General features: G+C 57.6%; 2 protein-coding genes across 2 annotated transcripts; one reads left to right on the top strand and one right to left on the bottom strand.

Annotated features, from left to right (window-relative positions):
- Nucleotides 1–7,639: 7,639 nt before the first annotated feature.
- Nucleotides 7,640–8,578, top strand: LOC141974184 (olfactory receptor 14J1-like). The gene has a single exon (XM_074933522.1). It carries the CDS (start codon nt 7,646–7,648, stop codon nt 8,576–8,578), a length of 933 nt encoding a protein of 310 aa, XP_074789623.1. The 5' UTR covers nt 7,640–7,645.
- Nucleotides 8,579–16,416: 7,838 nt separating this feature from the next.
- Nucleotides 16,417–18,339, bottom strand: LOC141974171 (olfactory receptor 14J1-like). Its single transcript, XM_074933509.1, has 2 exons — nt 18,317–18,339; nt 16,417–17,392 (listed from the first exon to the last, which is right to left on the bottom strand). The coding sequence occupies exon 2, from the start codon at nt 17,368–17,370 to the stop codon at nt 16,417–16,419; it is 954 nt and encodes a 317-aa protein (XP_074789610.1). The 5' UTR covers nt 17,371–17,392; nt 18,317–18,339.
- Nucleotides 18,340–18,823: the final 484 nt, after the last annotated feature.

Here is an 18,823-nt window from a genome sequence, read left to right as displayed (position 1 = left end):
CTGCTATTGCCTCTTCTCTCAACTGTAAAGTAAAACAATGTGCTCTTTAAAGTACAGATTGATTTTTATTAGGTGCACTTTGAAATCGTCATTCTCAGCTACACTCTGGAATTAATTCAATTAGCTGTACAAGTCTTGAAGGCTTGAAGAAAATGACAGCAAGAGAAGTGACTCATGAGGACGTTCTGTATTTTAATGAGCACCGTGGTGCGTTTGGCCCCATGTCCATGATCCTCAGGGAGTGAGAGGAGACTGAGCAAACTACTCAGCAAGTCCCAGTCAGAAGCAATCCCAGAGTACCCTGAAGCCCTGACTGGCCCCACTGAGGGCCAGCACTGACAAAGCCTCTGCAGGGACTCGTTAGAGCAGATAATTGGAGGCTGTGATTGCAGGCAGGCAAAGGCCCCGTGCAGGGGGCTGTAGTGCTGCCAAACCCTTGGTTTGTTTGCTGCAGCAGAAAGTCCAAGCCCTGACCCTCAGCCCTGGGAATCCAGATCCTGCCCCTCGTGCGGGGCTCAGGGCTCTTCCTGGGGCCAGGGGGTGTGAGGGGAGCAATGCCAAGTGTAGGAAAACTGCACAGCACCTCCTGGCCTCTCCAAGAAGGGGCGAGGAGGAAAACAGTCCAGAGCCTCAAATCAGGTTTATCCTGGTAGGCCCCATGGCAGAGGCAGCTGCCATGAGCAAGGGGACAAAGAGCTCTGTCTCGTGTGGCCTTTCAGCCCTGGCAGAGCCCTCAGCCATCTCTGCTGCAGGTTTGCTTCTGCTGGGCCCTTCATGCACCTTTGTCCCTCCAGGCTGGTGACATCCATCTTCCTTTCCTCCCTCGCTCTCCTCCCGGCATTCCCCCCCCTTCACTGAGGTCTCTCCACACTCACTGCCTGTTCCCTGAAACACAAAGCCACAGGCTGACCCACACTCCCTCCGGGTGACCTCTTACACCACAAGACCACCCTTTGACTGAGATGTCCTTTTCCTCAGCTCCAGTCTGAACGTTCCAAGCTGCACTTTGCTGAGGTTTCCTTCTCTTCCCACTCCCAGGGAAAGCTCCATTATCTCGGAAACTCTCCTTCAAGCAGGGGCAGGCGACTGCTGTAGTGCTCTGAGCCTCCACCGCGCCAGGCTGAAAGAGCCCCGGTCCTTCAGCCTCTCCGCAAAAGCCCCAAAGCCCACCCTGGCAGATCTCCTTTGGAGCTTCTCCCTTTCCTCTCCATTCCTCCAGAACAGGGAGCCTCTCCCCCAGTCACACCAGTCTAGAGGTGGCCTCCCCAGCGCTGAGTCAAGGGCGATGATAACGCCCGGGTTTGCTTTGCCACGCTCCCTCTAACGCAGCCCTGTAGGCAGTTGTCCTTGCTCACGGTGACCGTGCACCACTGACTCCTATGGAATCCCTCTTCATGCCCAGGCCCTTCCTCTCCTGAGGGTCAGTCCCGGGCTGTTCAGGTCCCACCTGCCCTCACACCTGGGGTTATTCTGTCCCCAGGGAAGGGCTGGCATCTTCTCCCTGTGAAACTTCATGGGGCTGTTATTGCCAAATCCCAGAGTTTCTCCAGGCCCCCCGGCGGGAACCTCTCTTTGGCCAGCGGTGAATGTGTGTGTACAGATGGCTCACCAGGTCTGTGGTGCCTCTGACAAGATGATAGTATCAGGGATTGCAGGACACTGCAGACAGCAGAAGGAGGTTCTGCTTTAACGGAACTGCTGACCAAGGTAGGAATCCCGATGGAGAAAACCTCAGAAACACCAAATGCGGGTACAGAGGAAGCCAAACCAGGGCGAGGGAGGATTTCTTGCCGATACTCAGGAAGGTATGGGAAGGCTGCTGTTAAGTCTCCCCACAGCCTTGTCCTCTCCTGGCTTCACACCTTTGAAGCAAAGGCGGCCAGCGGCATCCTGGGCTGCATGAGGAGGAGTGTGGCCAACCAGGCAAGGGAGTTCTCATCCCCCTTGGCTCGGCACTGCCAGCAGGCTGGTGGAGGTGAGTCCTTCCTCTCTGCTCAGCACGGCTACAATTTGTCTTGCTCACTTCCCTCAGGGTTTTCTACCCTGCACCACACGCGCACTGCTGCCAAAGCTGCCCTCCACATGTTCCGCAGATTTGGCCTGGTCTGCTTGTGCAAAACTGACCCGGGAGAGCATTCCCACCGTGTTGGGTCAGGGATTACCTTCTACCTGCCCTTCAGCCAAGGCCTTCTAGCAGCGCTCCACGGTCTCCAAAGTCCCCAGGGACTGCCAGGGCCTAAAATTGCCGAGGGTGTCTGTTCAGTGTTTAGGTAAGGGCTGGCTTTGTGGGTTAGGGATTTGTTGAGGGCTGGGCTAAGGGCTCAGGTTAAGGCTGGCATTGTGACGCTTGGGGTATGGCCTGGGGATTAGGGTGAGTGACAGGGTAAGAGAAATGAGGTGTGAGGTTGCACTTCAGAGGTAAAGATTCAGGTTAGGGCCTAGAGCAGTGGATTCTTGTCAGGGTGACGGGTGTCACTGAGGAGTAGCGTTAGGACTTGAGATTACTAAAAGGGTAAAGTGCTGTCATAGAAGTTTTCTCGGTAAGGCGTGCAGTGGCATCAAAATTACCTGAACACGTCTTTCCTCTTCAAAATCTTTCATCTCTGTTGCGCAAACCCTTCTTCCCTCCCCAGATCTGCCATCTCCCTTGTCCCAGATTTCCCTGACCTCCCCGAATCTCTCACCTTGAGGAGAGCAGCTTTGTAATGGCTTCCAAGCCCTCCCAGTGCCGGCTCCCCACTGCTGGCCAGGCAGAAGTGACCTCGCAGCCACATCCAAAGGGACACAACGTGCTGCTGTGCTGGAGAGGCCCCTGCTCAGCCACCCCGGCCGTGCCGGAGGCAGGTGATGCCCTCCACCACCCCCAGGCACTCTGCCCGGCTTGGCCCAAATGCTGCTCACTGAGGGGTGTCACTAGTGACTGGTTGCCAGGAGACTCCTTAGCACTGATGACATCTGGGCCTGATCCTCCAGCGAAACTCCCACCCACCTCATTGTGCGCTCCTTCAGCCCAGGTGTCACCAAGATGGGTAGAAGGAGACCATGGGAGACCATGGCTGAGGCCTTGTTAAAGTCCAGGTACACGACAGAGCCTACTTTCCCTCCCATACACGTTCAGCAATCTTCCTTCCAGTGCATGGCGCTGGCTGCAGGAGGACTTTCCCCAGCACCTTCCCCGGGGCTGAGGTGAAGGTGGCCCGCCTGCAACTCTCCCACACTCCTTTCTTGCCCTTCTCAGGTGAGTCTTGGTCCTTGCCTTTGCTGAGTACCATGGAACTTCCCTGCTTGCTCTGGCTTTTCTGAGATGATTGAGAGAGGAGGTCTCACAATAATGCCAGCCAGCTCCACCACCACCGCTCTGCCCTTTCCCACACCCAAAGCCTTCTAACTATCACATACTTCCAGAGGCATGCCCACAAAACAGCACACACTTGCCCTGGTCCTCTGGGCCTGTTCACAAGGGAACCAGAGAGGATTTCTTTGGCAGGCCCACAGCTCTGATGGGGTCTCTGTGCAGCTCAGAGCTTTCCGGAGAACTTTTCTGAGTGCCCTCCTTGTCCCCCACAACATCTCTGGCCCACAGGCTGTAGATGAGGGTATCGAGCAGTGGGCTGAGGATGGTGTAGGAAAAGGGGTTTGTCAGACTGCGTCAGGAGGGCTGTTCTGGGCATCGCACAGACAAGGATGAGGGTGTCACAGGGACAGTGACACTGGTGAGGGGAGAGGAGCAGCCGGACAAGACCTCCTGTCTGCCCACGCTGATGGCAGAGCTGCCCCAGGCCGGCAGCTCTGACGCACAGACAGGGTGCCCGTGTGAACAGGAAGGGCAGGCTGGCCCGAAGAAGAAGGTTATGGAAGCAAACACCATGAATGTCATGGTGCCACTGCAGGAGAGCTCCACTGAAATCACGGAAGAGGTGGCCCACCCCACTGGGGCCACAGAGCTCTGTCTGTGACAAGAATGAAATGAGTGCTGCCGATGACAGAAATACCCCCAGCTAAGGTACAGCTGCCTCCCCAGGACAGACCTTCCAGTCTGGGCATCTTGCAGAGAGAAGCGGGCGGCACACAGCCCGGTGCTGATCTTTGCGTGCGGCCGCCAGTGGGAAACACTCAGCACATGCAGAAGGTGCCCAAACTAGCACGCACACTGCTGTGAGCAGAGGGGATTCCAGCGAGGAAGAACATTTGTTTCTCTGTTGGTTGATGAAGCAAATCGGCAAGGAAGTTCAGAGAGGGGAAGGGTGAAGGTACGTGTGTCCCTGAGTGCATTCATTGCCCCTAGATGTGCTCTGCCCCTTCTGAAACCTGAGAGATGACTTCTTCTACAGGGCACTGTCCATCAGGCCCAGAAGGTCTGCCAGGGTGGGGCTGGGGATGTTCTACATGTGCCCTGTGTGGGGTGGCTGAGGGAGCTGGACACCGTTTGCCCAGCGGTGTGGAGGCTTCAGACACTCTAGAAGTAGCCTGAGAGGGAGCGAGGGGTGAGTTCAGAGATGGGGGAGTTCTCTTTGTAGGGAGATACAGCAGGAGCAAGAACTAATGCCACAGAGTGCAGGTGGGGAGGCCCAGAGCGGGCACAGAGCAATGTCCCTGGAAGGGCAGGGCTGTGGTGGAACAGGTCACCCCGAGGGAGACTGGAGCAGCCCCAGGCTTTGTGTTTCACGGAGCAGGCAGGGAGGACGGGGAGATCTCAGGAAAGGAAGGGAGATGCTGAGGTGAGAGCAAGGTGTGGCAGCCGGGTGGACATCTCCAGCCTGCAAAGAAAGAGGTGCAGGTGTGGGTCACCGTGGGACACCTTGGGGTGGGGACAAGAGAGGGATGAGGAAACTCTGACAGTGCCCCAGCAGAGCTGAGCTCTCTCTGCCCTTGGCTCTGGCTGGTGTCTCTGCCACTGGTGGCCATGAGGAAGCCCCTTCCCCTCCCAGCACTGGGTCTCGTGGCCTCCCCTTCCCCAGCCGAGAGCCTGGGAGGTGCTGGACCATGGTCCTGCCCTTGGCATTGCCCGTCCCCACATGACACTGCCCCAGGAAGGGCCCTGAGCAATGGGGCAGGGACGGGATTCCCCCTCCCAGGGGCTGGGGTCAGGTCTTGGCCCTTGTGTTTAATGTAAGACATGGAGGGTCACTCAGAATCTGTTCCACCTTGCCATGGCCTTTGTTTACCTGTCAGCTCTGCCTGGCGCTCTCAGCTCTAAGCAGCCCTGGGGAGGCTTTGTCAGTAATGGTCCTCACGGGGACACATTAACACTGCCATGGCCTGGGGAGTTGGCATCAGAGTTTCACTTTCTGACAGGCACCCGCCTTGTTCTGCCACTGCCTGAGGCCCCTGGGCTCGGCACCAAACCCACCCGCGGGGTCCTTAAAATGCCTGGGGCTGGTCCTGTGCTGCGGAGCTGGGCCGGGCTCCTGGGCCGGAGGGAGCTGAGGGCAAGTGGTCAGCGCTGCAGAGAGCCAGCTCTGCCCAGGAGCAGCTCCTCTGCAAAGGGCAGCAGGGCCGAGGGCACTGCCTGCAGGCACCGAGGGCACAGGAGCCGGGCACAGCGAGGGCAGAGGCAGACGGCCCTGGGAGGGTGCTGAGAGCTCAGAGGAGGAGAAACCTTGCCAGCCCGTGACACCGTCGGTCTGTGGGTGCGGGGCAGGGCAGCTGCAGGTGGCGGAGGGATGTGGTGCAGCCGGCACAGCCCCAGGAATGTCCCTCCTGTCCAGAGGAGGAGGCCGTGCTCCCGAGCAGGGCTTCCCTGCTGCGCTGCCAGAGGGACAGGCCACGGCTCTGCCTTCTCCCGGGGACGGCTGCGGGGGGGTGCAGCCGCGGGTGCAGCCGCGGGTGCCCAGGGCTGTCCTTCCGAGCAGGGTCCCTGCACCCCCGGGGCTGCGTGCTGGGGCAGGGACTCTGCCGCCGGCCAGGGTCAGCACTCAGCCTGCCCGGGGAGCTGCCCACGGCGCCGGGGGGAGCAGCTGTGGGGGGCAGGAGAGACCCCCGGCAGGGCAGGGTCCTGCTGCTGTGGAGAGAGAGGCTGCTGCGTGGGGCAGGGCTGCTCCCAGCCCCACATCACCCCCAGGACACGGGCAGAGGCAGCATTTCAAGAGGAAGCCCAAGGCAGGGATTACTACCAAGAGAAGGAGCTTGCTTATGGCTGGGTTTACAATCTCCTGCTTTTGCAGAATTTGGGGAGAGAAATGGAAAAGGAGTTCTCGCGCTTGCAGAAGGCACTGAGACACCGGAGCTGAAGCCCCGAGTGAGCAGCATCTCTGACAGCAGCTTCCTAAAGTGCCTTCAGCCACTCCCCCGCCTCTGGACAGCACCAGCATCACCCATCAGGGTTGCTCTGACCTGCCCTTTTCGACCTGGGAACAGGAATATGCGCCCAGGCAGTGCCCTGCTAACAGGCAGGTTTCTCTAGCGCCAAGGTGAGTGCACAGAGCTTGGGACGGGGTCTGTCCGTGCTGACAGGGAAAGACCTGGCACAGGGAAGCACCTTCCAGGGGGAAAAACTGCAGAGAGCGGGGCTACGGCCCGGCAATGAGAGGAAATGCAGACAGAAACGTGGGAGGGAGAGTTCAGAAATCTCCATCTCATCCCCTCCAGTGCAGAGCCCTTCCTCTGAGCAAGCCCCCCTGCCTCCTCCTCTCCCACCAGCGAAGCCTCTGCTCTCAGGGCAGTGGGGTCCAAGGCAGGACCCTCCTCCTCTCAGCCCGAGCTGCAGCAGAGCCGGGGTGCAGCTCTGCAGCCCCGTGCCCAGTGCCCTCTGCAGAGCTCCGGGGCTGGGAGCAGCCGCCCGGCAATGTTGGTGTCTGGGAGGAGGCAGCACAGCGGCGGAAGGGTAACGCTGTCCTGGGGCTGCCCTGCCCTGGCCGCTCTCAGCAGCACCCTCACTGCATTTCACTTGTCTCCCACTTGTCTGTGTTACGAGCCGTGTGTGTCCTTGCCTAGAGTTGGGGTGCTGAGACTTGGAGAGGGGGTGACACATGTAGTGCTCTGCACGGGATCCCTCTGCTCTCAGCAGTGTCTGGTTGTGTTCCAGGGTCACGTAAGAATGTCATTGCCCTCCCTGTCATCAAAGACAAGCCCAGGGCAGCTCCGAACAAGCTGGTGGGACAGAGCAGCTGCCCGCACTCTGCGCTAAGCCGCAGGCTGTGCTCCTTCCCTCACAGGACTTGCTCTGATCTCCCTGGGTGCAGCAGAAATGCTGGGCGTTTCTCACCTCCAAGAACACTCCCCAGGTCAGATGGGGGAGATCTAAAACACCCAGACCTCTCAAACTCGTTCCTTAGCCCTGGGAGTGCAGGTGCTGACATCCCTTCTGCATTACAAAGGATTGCATCTGAGAAAGTCAGACCCCAGCTCTGGCTCCTACCCCCCATCCCCACAACTCCACTGCTGCATAGCAGGGCTGGCTCCTGGGCAGCCAGCAGGCAGAGGCCCCGCTCCCCACGGCACAGAGTACCAGCTAGAGATCCAGGCACGGAGCTGACAGAAGTTCCCCGACAAAAGGAAAAATGAGATGTGTGGGTGTGCAGTGGGGACAGGGGTGTTGGGAAAGGGCTTTGGTTTTGCTCAGAAAAGTCTGCTCTAACTTGTTAACCACACTGTAAATAACACTGTTGTTTCCCCCTTGGTCAGTCCCCATGTCCAGAGGTAGCAGATGTCCAACGGCAGCTCCGTCACCGGGTTCCTCCTCCTGGCATTCGCAGACAGACGGGAGCTGCAGCTCCTGCACTTCTGGCTCTTCCTGGGCATCTCCCTGGCTGCCCTCCTGGGCAACGGCCTCATCATCACCGCCATCGCCTGTGACCACCGCCTGCACACCCCCATGTACTTCTTCCTCCTCAACCTCTCCCTCCTCGACCTGGGCTCCCTCTCCACCACTCTCCCCAAAGCCATGGCCAACTCCCTCTGGCACAACAGGCACATCTCCTACCTCGGATGTGCTGCCCAGCTATTTTTCTTTGTCTTCTTTTTTGGAGCAGAGTTTTCTCTCCTCACCATCATGGCCTACGACCGCTACGTTGCCATCTGCAACCCCCTGCACTACGGGACCCTCCTGGGCAGCAGAGCTTGTGCCCACATGGCAGCAGCTGCCTGGGGCTCTGGGTTTCTCTATGCTCTGCTGCACACAGCCAGCACATTTTCACTGCCACTCTGCAAAGGCAACACCCTGGGCCAGTTCTTCTGTGAAATCCCCCAGATCCTCAAGCTCTCCTGCTCACACTCCTACCTCAGGGAAGTTGGGCTTATCTTGGTTAGTGCCTGTTTACTTTCTGGGTGTTTTGTTTTCATTGTGGTGTCCTATGTGCAGATCTTCAGGGCCGTGCTGAGGATCCCCTCTGAGCAGGGACGGCACAAAGCCTTTTCCACGTGCCTCCCTCACCTGGCCGTGGTCTCCCTCTTTGTCAGCACTGTCATGGTTTCCTACCTGAAGCCCCCCTCTGTCTCTTTCCCATCTCTGGATCTGGTGGTGTCATTTCTGTACTCGGTGGTGCCTCCAGCATTGAACCCCCTCATCTACAGCATGAGGAACCAGGAGATCAAGGATGCCCTGAGGAGATTATACGAATACACTTTTCTGGAGCATTAATAGGCACCCATCACACCCGTGTAACTCCCAGGATTCAGTAAAATCCTATCTTTTGTTCTACTTTTGCTTTACTTTAGAGATGTTTGTATTTCTTTTTTAAACATAATTATTTATACTTATGTATTCTTCATACAACTTCTTATGTTTGGAAAGGTTTTTTCTCTCTGTGTAGCCAAAACCACAGAAGGAACCGGGCTCTTTTCTCAGCTAAAGAAGCCGTAACTTAATCATTTGCCTTTACTCCATCTCTTAGATCTGCTCTGGCACCTTGGGACCAAACCCGGCAGGCAGAAGGGATTCAGGGGCCAAGGGCCCAGCTGCCCCATGGAGAAGCAGCCCCAGTGCCCCTCGGGGCTGCCCCTCGCTGCCTCAGCAGGCACTGCCTCTCTGCTGCCTGTGAGCTGCGGCCAAGGGCAGCAGCAGGACGTGGCCTTTGCAGTGCTGGGCTCTCCTCACTGCCACACTGTCCTGCTCTGCCCTTGCGTTTGTGTCACCCCCAAGCTTTTGTGTAGCTTTTGACAGTCCTGTTCTGTCCACAGTGGCACCCCTGTGGCTGCAGGCAGGAGCAGGCCATGTGAACCACGGTGTGTCAGAGCTGGCCTCCGTGTCAGCACCACCATAAACAAAAGGGCTCCTCAGGGCAGGGCCAGAAGCCTGGACATCTCTTCCAAAGCTGGTGGTGGTAATACATCAAAGGAGCTGCCAGGAGAGCTCAGGGGTGCCCAGGGACAGTGTGTGACTCTGGTGGAGCAGTGAGTGTTCCCTCATGAAGTAAATGACCGTGCAAGGTGGAGTCTCTTGAAGGAAGACACGAACCTGAGAACAGCATGGGTTAACGAGAGGACTGCATGAGAGGCTATGAGGAGCCACCAGGCAAAGGGACACCAAAGCGGTGTCTCAGGCCACCCTCTTGGAAAGCCCACAGGCTGGATGTGGTGCAGCTCTCCCTTGTCTTTTGTGCTGTTGGAGACACCCCACGATCCTTCCCATCCCCATCCTGGCCCTGAGCCATCCAGGGAAGATGGGAAGGGCCTCAGCAGCAGTGAGCCCCGACTAGCTGGCTCTGCTCCCCATCGCCACCGGTGTGGCCAGTGGAGGATCACCCCATGTTCCCAGGGCAGCAGAGTCCCCTTGTTCTGCAGAGCAGCACTGCCAGCTTGGGGCCCTGCAGGGAGGATGGGAAGGAAGCCAGGAATGGCTGGTCACAGACACTCTCACGTGGGGAAAGGATCTCTGGGGAGCAGGGATGTTGCTGGAGGAGAGCAAGGGAGCATCTCTCTGTGTGTGTAGCAAGGAGTCCCTGAAAAAGAGAAACCTCTTTCTGCAGACATGTGGTCAGGATGGGATGTTCTGTCACCTGGCCAGGACTCTTGTTCTGGCCTGGGGAGAGGGCTGGACACAGAGGGGCACAGTCAGCCTGTGGTGCCTAGGTACAGGATCTCCCGGACCTGAGACCAGGAGCCCTGCAGTTTCACTGACCTCCATTTCCTCATGCCATGGTGAACCTTCAGCCCTAGGGCTCATGGGGAGGCTGAGACCCCTCTCTGCCCTCCAGCAGCCGCTGTGTCCTTCAGAGGGGCTGGGGCTGTGGTGTGGGTGCCCACAGCTCTCCAGCGCCCTGACTGAGCTCCTCTGTGGGGCTAAGATGTGGAGCGGGCAGTGGAGATGGGAATAGCTGGGGAAGGGCTGGTCTTGGCTGGAAAGTGCCCAGGAGAGGACAGCACCCGTGTCAGCTGAGGTGTGTGACCATGCAGGGAGAGGACACACCGCAGGGGGTGTGTGGTGCAGACCCAGGTACCATGGAAGGAAACCAAGACCTGCAGGTGTAGGAGAGAAGAGCCCTGTCTGTGCCCTTGGTGGTATGGGCTGACTGACAAGGTGTGCCAAGGCATTTATTAACCCCCAGCGCCTCCCCTCAGCCCTTCCCAGCACTGGCAATTCACCCCATTTTATGGGTTGTTTTGCCCTGTGCCCATCTCCTTCCTCGGGACGGTCTTGGTCCCTGTGTTGGGGGAGGAGCCAGCCCTGCCCCAGCCTCTCTCTTGCCCAGACCTGGGCAGAGCCCAGAGCAGGGCTGTCTGGGAACCCTTGTGTGGGACATGGCTGGGGCTTGGCTGGGGCCAGGCTCTGCGGGGGCTGCAGAAGCAGGACAGCTGGTGGGATTCTGGCATGGGGGCTCTGGTGGGGGATATTTCCCCAACCCAAACACACCCTGTCCTGGGCAGTGTCTGATGAGGGGCCGTGGGGGCATGTGTTGGCCAGTGGGGCTGCCCTGGTGCAGGGATGGGTCACAGGTGGGGGCTACAACACAACCATCAGGAGGTGGAAGCAAGGACTGGCTGTGAAGGAGGAATTTATAAATATGACCTGAGCTGAGGGCATTTGTTTAGGAAAGCCGAAGGTCCCCTGGAGCTGAGGGGGGCTGCGGGCAACATCAAGAGCAAAATGCAGAGCTTCAGTCACTGCGTTTGCAGGAAAAGGCTGAACAAGGCCCATGGCAGTTGCTGCTGAATGGGGAGGGGGTTTCACAGCAGCAGAGACCCATGGGGATGAGGGGCTCAGCGGTGCCTTTGCTTGTGTCTTCCCTGAAAGGTCTCCCAGGCCTCTGCTCAGGGAAAGGGCTCCTACTGACAGGCTTCTTCAGCCTGGAGAAGGGATGGCTGCGGGGCACCGCACAGCCAGGGGGGCCTCCCCTTTGTCACCACGAGGCGAGCCAAGCACTGGAACAAGCGTTGGTCCCCCTGAGAGACTGTGAAGTTCTCCATCCTTGCAGGCTTTCACGACCCAGATGGACCAAGCCTTAAGAAACCAAGTCTCACCATACACCTGACCCTGCTTTGACTGCAAGGGGCGCCTGGGAGGCCGTGCCTCAGACAGCTCTACATCACCCCTGCGCCTCACTGCATCCAGCTGCAACACCCCCAAAGGCCACGGTCTGCACCCTGGAGCTCCTACTCGTAGGTTCTCAGAATCAGGGAAGCTGAATGCCACCTGTGACTGAAATACGTTCCCACTGTTCATGGACAGCAAGGAGTTTCCCCTTCTGGTGCACTCCCATGCCACGTGGACTCCACTTGGGATTTGTTTCCCCGTGTTTTTGACAACCACTCTTTGGGTGTCTGCCCACTCTTGCTCGTACAGGCTCCTCTTGCAGCGGACAGTGAGTCTTCAGCCTCCTCCACTGTAATTCATCCTCACAGAAATTGAAAGCGCTTGGTTCCTTGGTTGCCTTGGCCTCCAGGCCCCTGCTCAGCCCTCACACAGCCGGGTACCGGCTCGCTCCTGGGGGCTTCTTTCCAGGTGAGCCCCCTCCAAGCCGCAGTCCCGGCGGTGGATCTGAGGGGCGATGCTGCTTGGTGTCAGTCTGCTCCGGAGCAGACGGGGCTGAGCAGGGTGTCCATGAGCGGGGCCTGCCCTCCGGCCTGCTGCAGCCGGTCGGGGGCTGGAACAGAGGGGTCCTCAGCCCTCCCTTTTTGGACACAGGCAGGTGATGCCTGTCTGGGGCTGCACTCCGATGCTCATGAACAAGGCAGAACTGGATAAGGATGTGAATGCGGAGGGCAGCCGTGGCTGCAGTGACCATGGCAGAGAAAAAAGACAAACAGCCCAAGGACAGCCTTGGCTGCAGCACAGCACATTTCACGTGGTTCAGCATCTGACTGTCCTGATCACGGAGAGCCACGATTCACGGAGCCCTCTTGGATGATCACAGACACCACCATCAAAGCCCAGCAACACCTCAGTCTGACCTTCTGTGGGTTGAGGTGGTCCTATCTGGAGGTGGTGGGGATGGAGAGGAATCTTCCGATTGAAGGGTTTCCACACCAGAAGACATTGCACAGGGGTGGAAGGGAAACACGTTGACCAGGAGGCAGGTACAGACATGGCCTTGGGGTACAGGGGTGGGGGCAGGAACACCCAAGCTCCGCTGGGGCTGGAACTAGCAAGAAGTGGGGAGAGTAACCACAAGGTCCTCGTAATTTCACTGTCAGAACAAGGAGTCGGCTGGACACAAACGGAGTCTCAGGGCTCAGTGGGGCAGGACGTGTAACGGCAAATTCCTGGAAAAGGCTGAGGTGCTCATTTTCCCATCCTCTTCTCTTGGTCAGATCTGCCCCCAGACCTCCCCGGCACTTGAGTCTCCGACCAACATCCGTGCAGGCAGGGCTGCACCATTGCCGGGGAAGGGGTGTCTGGGGAGCACTTACACCTCTTTGGCACACACAGGTCCATGGGACAGAGGGGATGTGCCCCAGGGTGCTGGGAGAGCTGGCTGGGGTCATTGCAGGGCTGCTCCTGGCCACCTTTGAAACGTCAGGGCAAACAGGGTGGGAAATGGCAGACACAGATCTCGGTCCCTGAGAAGGTGAAGGAGCAAATTCCTTTGAGAAATTCCTTTGCCACATCCATCAGCTGTTGCTCTCCGAGATGCTCTGGGGTAGGAGAAGTACCCACAGGGTGCTTGGAAGGGTGACCCTGGACCTGTGGGAACCCTGCTGGAGCATTCCCTGGCCACCAGGAAAAGGATCTCCAGACACCTCAGAGGAGACAACTCCTCTCTCTCCATTGACTAGGAGGGGATGTCCAGACAACGGGATTTGACACAGACATCTGCCTGGAGGTGCCTGATGTTGGGGGAGAACAGTCTCCTCCCTCTCTTCACCTACACAGGAGTGACTCTTCGTTTGCCCTGGAGGGAATACAAAGGGAGTGTTCATGGGTGATGCAGAGACCCCTTTGGGCAGACACTGTAACACAGATGAGTTCAGACAAGGGCAAATCTGGCCACCCCAACCCAGGGGGCTTCGCTGCGGGTGGTCCCCCAGCTTCCTCGTGTCAGTGAGAGAGCTGCCACCTTAGTGGGGACTCTGTGCGAGGGGTGAGGAGCGGCAAGGGTGCTGCTGGCCGGGGAGGGGTTTAGTGTGCCGGGACCTCTGCAAGACACCGAAATATCTGTCTTTTATGCTGCAGGCCTGACTATGACAGAAATGTTTGGAAAATGTCAGTAAAAATGGAACAAAGAAGAAATGAGGAAAGAAGACGATCAAAGAATAGTTTTTATTATCAGCTTTTTTTCCATTTTTCTGTGTTTGCTGTCCTTGTTTAGCTTTGCTTTGTTTTGCTATACCAATCTTTGAAGCACTTCATGAACATTTTTTTAATTATGATTTTAAGTACAAAAATATTTCCAGAAGCAGGGAGGGGTGTAGCTGCAGGACACCGCTGCCCTAAGTCGCAGGGAAGGAGATGCCCGGGGGCAGGGCAGGTGTCCTGGGCCCCTCTGCCCGGCCTCTCCCAGCAGCTCCCCAGGGGCTCTGCTCTCCTGCAGGAGACCTCCTGGCCTGGGTGACAGCGGCCAGTCCCAGGGAAATCCGCCAGATCCCCCGGGGCGTCTGCAAGGGGCACTCGATGTCCATGGTCAGGCAGCTGAGCTCTGCCTGCAAAGGGAAGAACTGCCTGACAGTTCTAAAAAAATTGTTAGCAACTTTTCCTCAGCTGAGGTGACTGAAAACTTGGAATACGGTGATGATGGTTTTCCACCGTGACCCAGTGGGAATGTCTAGGAAGTGCATTAACAGAAACTGAAGCTCTGAGCTTCAGGGAGCTAAAGCCTGCCCTTGTCTCTCAGCAGTCTCATTCTCTCCTCAGCACCTCCTCCATGGGGTTCATGTCTCTCATGTCCCATGGATCTGTCTGAAACATTGCTAGTGAGGTTCTCCCCCGGGGATGGTGACCCGCAGTGGAGGCAGCTTCCCCTCAGCACACAGCTGAGCAGTGGCGGTTGGTGTTTAGTAAATAAACTTCCCCATGTTTTCCTTCTGTTTGTCTGCAAGGGAGAGAAATTCTGCTGTGCCCGTGTGCAGGCGGGTCTCTGAGGGAAGCCAGTGGGAGCTGGTGCAGAGGAGCTGTAACCTCCCGCTGCAGCTGGGCTGGAGAGGTCTGATGTCAGGAGAAGGGCTGCAAGTGCCAGGGGCCGGTGGGAGAAATGGCCGGGCTGGGGGGTGAGGAATCAGGTTGTCCATGGAGTGTCTGACCTGCAGGAGCAGCGGGTCCTACCCCTCCCGACAGCAGGAGGAGACCCCCTGCAGCAACATCAGTTAGAGAATGCTGCCATCGCTCCTGCTGTAAACTGAAAATACAAGAAACTAAACATAAAATCAAACATACTCCCGTATTAAATGCTCAGTGAGAAATTCAAGGTGTTCAAGGAAACCCCTCCCAGTGCCGCATTCAGGTGGTTTCCCAGGGGATGTTACCGTCAGTGTGAAGTGACCTCATGACACTGTTTGTCCCACACACCCCCACGGCAGCCCCGGGAACAGCTGCTGGTATTTGTGCTCCCTCACCTCACACACATGGTGTGCATGCTTACATCTCCTTGTACACCGCAAATGGGAACGTCTGACCTGTCATTTGTGTCCCTCTGCGGAGGGAGAAGGAACCTCCCCCGGCTGGGGTGAGCGGCCAGTGCTGCACATGGCAGCGGGAGGTGCTAGTCTGTGATGATCGCCCTGGGGCAGCGTCACGGTTTAACCCAGCCAGCACCCGAGCCCACACAGCCGCTCACTCACTGCCTGGGTGCGATGAGGGGGACAATCCAAGGCGTCAGGGTGAGGACACTCGTGGTATAAAGACAATTGTTTAGTAGGCAAAGAAAAAGCCACACATGTAAGCGAGGGAAAACACGGAATTTATGCCCTTCTTTCCGTTGGCAGGCAGGGCTTCAGCCATCTCCAGAACACCAGGGCTCCATCACACGTAACGGTGCCTTGGGAAGACAAAAGCCACAGCTCTGAATGTGCCCACGTTCATCCTTCTTCCCCAGGTTTAGATAACTGAGCAGGATGCCGTAAGGTACAGAACATCCCTTTGGTCAGTCGGGGTCAGCTCTCGCAGCTCTGTCCCCTCCCAGATCCCTGTGCACCCCCGGCCTGCTCACTGGTGGGGAGGGTGAGGAGCAGGAATGGCCTTGACTCTGTGTAAGCCCTGCTCAGCAATAACGGAAACAGCCCTGCCTTACCAACACTGCTTAGAGCAGGAAAACAAACCACAGCCCCAGACCAGCTCCCAGGAAGGAAATTAACTCTGTCCCAGCCAGACCAGCACAGGCAGCTGCCCCAGTGTGTCCAGTGAAGACGGGCACCGGCCAGACCCTGGACCTTCAAGTCTGTCCCCGGAGGCCTGGCTGTGCGAGGACACTGCTGCGTGCCCCCACCCTGCAAATCACACGGGTCACCTGGTCACTGGGGTTGTCCTCTGCGGGCCAATTGCTTGGGCGTGTTCTTGACACCAGGTTTGGAGGAAGAGCTCAGCCTTCAGGCACTGCCCTGAGCAGATCCTCTTTCATGACGGAACTGCTCTCGAGCAGCCTGGCTCTGTCACACAAGTGCCCAGTGCCTGTCCCTGCCTGCGTCACAGGACTGCCGTGCAGCAGGAGCGTGACCGAGGTGCCAGAGCCCTCAGGCCTGACACCAAACCCAAGGGGTCAGAAAGAGAGTATGGGAGTGAGAAGAGAACATCTCTGGAAGACCAAGCGCTCCCTGGCAGGGCAGCCACGCGGGAACTCTCTTCCCCTCCACCTCTCACACAGGAATTGTCCCTGCAGCTCCAAAAAATTCTCAGAGGAAGGAACTCAGAAGAAAAAACATCACTGCAAGCACTTTACTTTGTTAAAACACACACAGATCATGGCTCCTCATTTACGCAGCCACTCATTCAGAACAGAAAAGCAGACAGTGAATTAGGAAGGGGATGACAACATCATTACAAATAAAATACCACCAAAACCAACAGAAAAAGCAGACAGGCTGAGTTTATACAGAGTGATATTATAACGGCTATGAAGAAGATGAGCAGTTTATTGCTTCAGAATACCATCTGGCTACCAGTTTCCTCAGGGCATCAGTGAGATCCTGGTTCCTCATGCTGTAGATGAGGGGGTTCAGTGTTGGGGGCACCACCGAGTACAGAAATGACACCACCAGGTCCAGGGCTGGGGAAGAGATGGAGGGGGGCTTCAGGTGGGCAAATGTGCCTGTGCTGACAAAGAGGGAGACCACGGCCAGGTGAGGGAGGCACGTGGAAAAGGCTTTGTGCCGTCCCTGCTCAGAGGGGATCCTCAGCACGGCCCTGAAGATCTGCACATAAGACACCACAATGAAAACAAAACACCCAAAAGCCAAACAGACACCAACCACGATAAGCCCAACTTCCCTGAGGTAGGAGTGTGAGCAGGAGAGCTTGAGGATCTGGGGGATTTCACAGAAGAACTGGCCCAGGGTGTTGCCTTTGCAGAGTGGCAGTGAAAATGTGCTGGCTGTGTGCAGCAGAGCATAGAGAAACCCAGAGCCCCAGGCAGCTGCTGCCATGTGGGCACAAGCTCTGCTGCCCAGGAGGGTCCCGTAGTGCAGGGGGTTGCAGATGGCAACGTAGCGGTCGTAGGCCATGATGGTGAGGAGAGAAAACTCTGCTCCAAAAAAGAAGACAAAGAAAAATAGCTGGGCAGCACATCCGAGGTAGGAGATGTGCCTGTTGTGCCAGAGGGAGTTGGCCATGGCTTTGGGGAGAGTGGTGGAGAGGGAGCCCAGGTCGAGGAGGGAGAGGTTGAGAAGGAAGAAGTACATGGGGGTGTGCAGGCGGTGGTCACAGGCGATGGCGGTGATGATGAGGCCGTTGCCCAGGAGGGCAGCCAGGGAGATGCCCAGGAAGAGCCAGAAGTGCAGGAGCTGCAGCTCCCGTCTGTCTGCGAATGCCAGGAGGAGGAACCCGGTGACGGAGCTGCCGTTGGACATCTGCTACCTCTGGACATGGGGACTGACCAAGGGGGAAACAACAGTGTTATTTACAGTGTGGTTAACAAGTTAGAGCAGACTTTTCTGAGCAAAACCAAAGCCCTTTCCCAACACCCCTGTCCCCACTGCACACCCACACATCTCATTTTTCCTTTTGTCGGGGAACTTCTGTCAGCTCCGTGCCTGGATCTCTAGCTGGTACTCTGTGCCGTGGGGAGCGGGGCCTCTGCCTGCTGGCTGCCCAGGAGCCAGCCCTGCTATGCAGCAGTGGAGTTGTGGGGATGGGGGGTAGGAGCCAGAGCTGGGGTCTGACTTTCTCAGATGCAATCCTTTGTAATGCAGAAGGGATGTCAGCACCTGCACTCCCAGGGCTAAGGAACGAGTTTGAGAGGTCTGGGTGTTTTAGATCTCCCCCATCTGACCTGGGGAGTGTTCTTGGAGGTGAGAAACGCCCAGCATTTCTGCTGCACCCAGGGAGATCAGAGCAAGTCCTGTGAGGGAAGGAGCACAGCCTGCGGCTTAGCGCAGAGTGCGGGCAGCTGCTCTGTCCCACCAGCTTGTTCGGAGCTGCCCTGGGCTTGTCTTTGATGACAGGGAGGGCAATGACATTCTTACGTGACCCTGGAACACAACCAGACACTGCTGAGAGCAGAGGGATCCCGTGCAGAGCACTACATGTGTCACCCCCTCTCCAAGTCTCAGCACCCCAACTCTAGGCAAGGACACACACGGCTCGTAACACAGACAAGTGGGAGACAAGTGAAATGCAGTGAGGGTGCTGCTGAGAGCGGCCAGGGCAGGGCAGCCCCAGGACAGCGTTACCCTTCCGCCGCTGTGCTGCCTCCTCCCAGACACCAACATTGCCGGGCGGCTGCTCCCAGCCCCGGAGCTCTGCAGAGGGCACTGGGCACGGGGCTGCAGAGCTGCACCCCGGCTCTGCTGCAGCTTGGGCTGAGAGGAGGAGGGTCCTGCCTTGGACCCCACTGCCCTGAGAGCAGAGGCTTCGCTGGTGGGAGAGGAGGAGGCAGGGGGGCTTGCTCAGAGGAAGGGCTCTGCACTGGAGGGGATGAGATGGAGATTTCTGAACTCTCCCTCCCACGTTTCTGTCTGCATTTCCTCTCATTGCCGGGCCGTAGCCCCGCTCTCTGCAGTTTTTCCCCCTGGAAGGTGCTTCCCTGTGCCAGGTCTTTCCCTGTCAGCACGGACAGACCCCGTCCCAAGCTCTGTGCACTCACCTTGGCGCTTAGAGAAACCTGCCTGTTAGCAGGGCACTGCCTGGGCGCATATTCCTGTTCCCAGGTCGAAAAGGGCAGGTCAGAGCAACCCTGATGGGTGATGCTGGTGCTGTCCAGAGGCGGGGGAGTGGCTGAAGGCACTTTAGGAAGCTGCTGTCAGAGATGCTGCTCACTCGGGGCTTCAGCTCCGGTGTCTCAGTGCCTTCTGCAAGCGCGAG

The sequence above is a fragment of the Athene noctua genome, unplaced genomic scaffold (genome assembly GCF_965140245.1).
Source record: "Athene noctua unplaced genomic scaffold, bAthNoc1.hap1.1 HAP1_HAP1_scaffold_34, whole genome shotgun sequence".
Lineage (NCBI taxonomy): Eukaryota > Metazoa > Chordata > Aves > Strigiformes > Strigidae > Athene > Athene noctua.
The sequence above is the reverse complement of the archived record's forward strand: the minus strand, read 5'-3'. Positions and strand labels throughout refer to the sequence as shown.

Coding starts and splice junctions, on each gene's coding strand:
- LOC141974184 (XM_074933522.1), top strand. CDS start 7,646: ATGTCCAACGGCAGCTCCGTCACCGGGTTCCTCCTCCTGGCATTCGCA.
- LOC141974171 (XM_074933509.1), bottom strand. CDS start 17,370: ATGTCCAACGGCAGCTCCGTCACCGGGTTCCTCCTCCTGGCATTCGCA.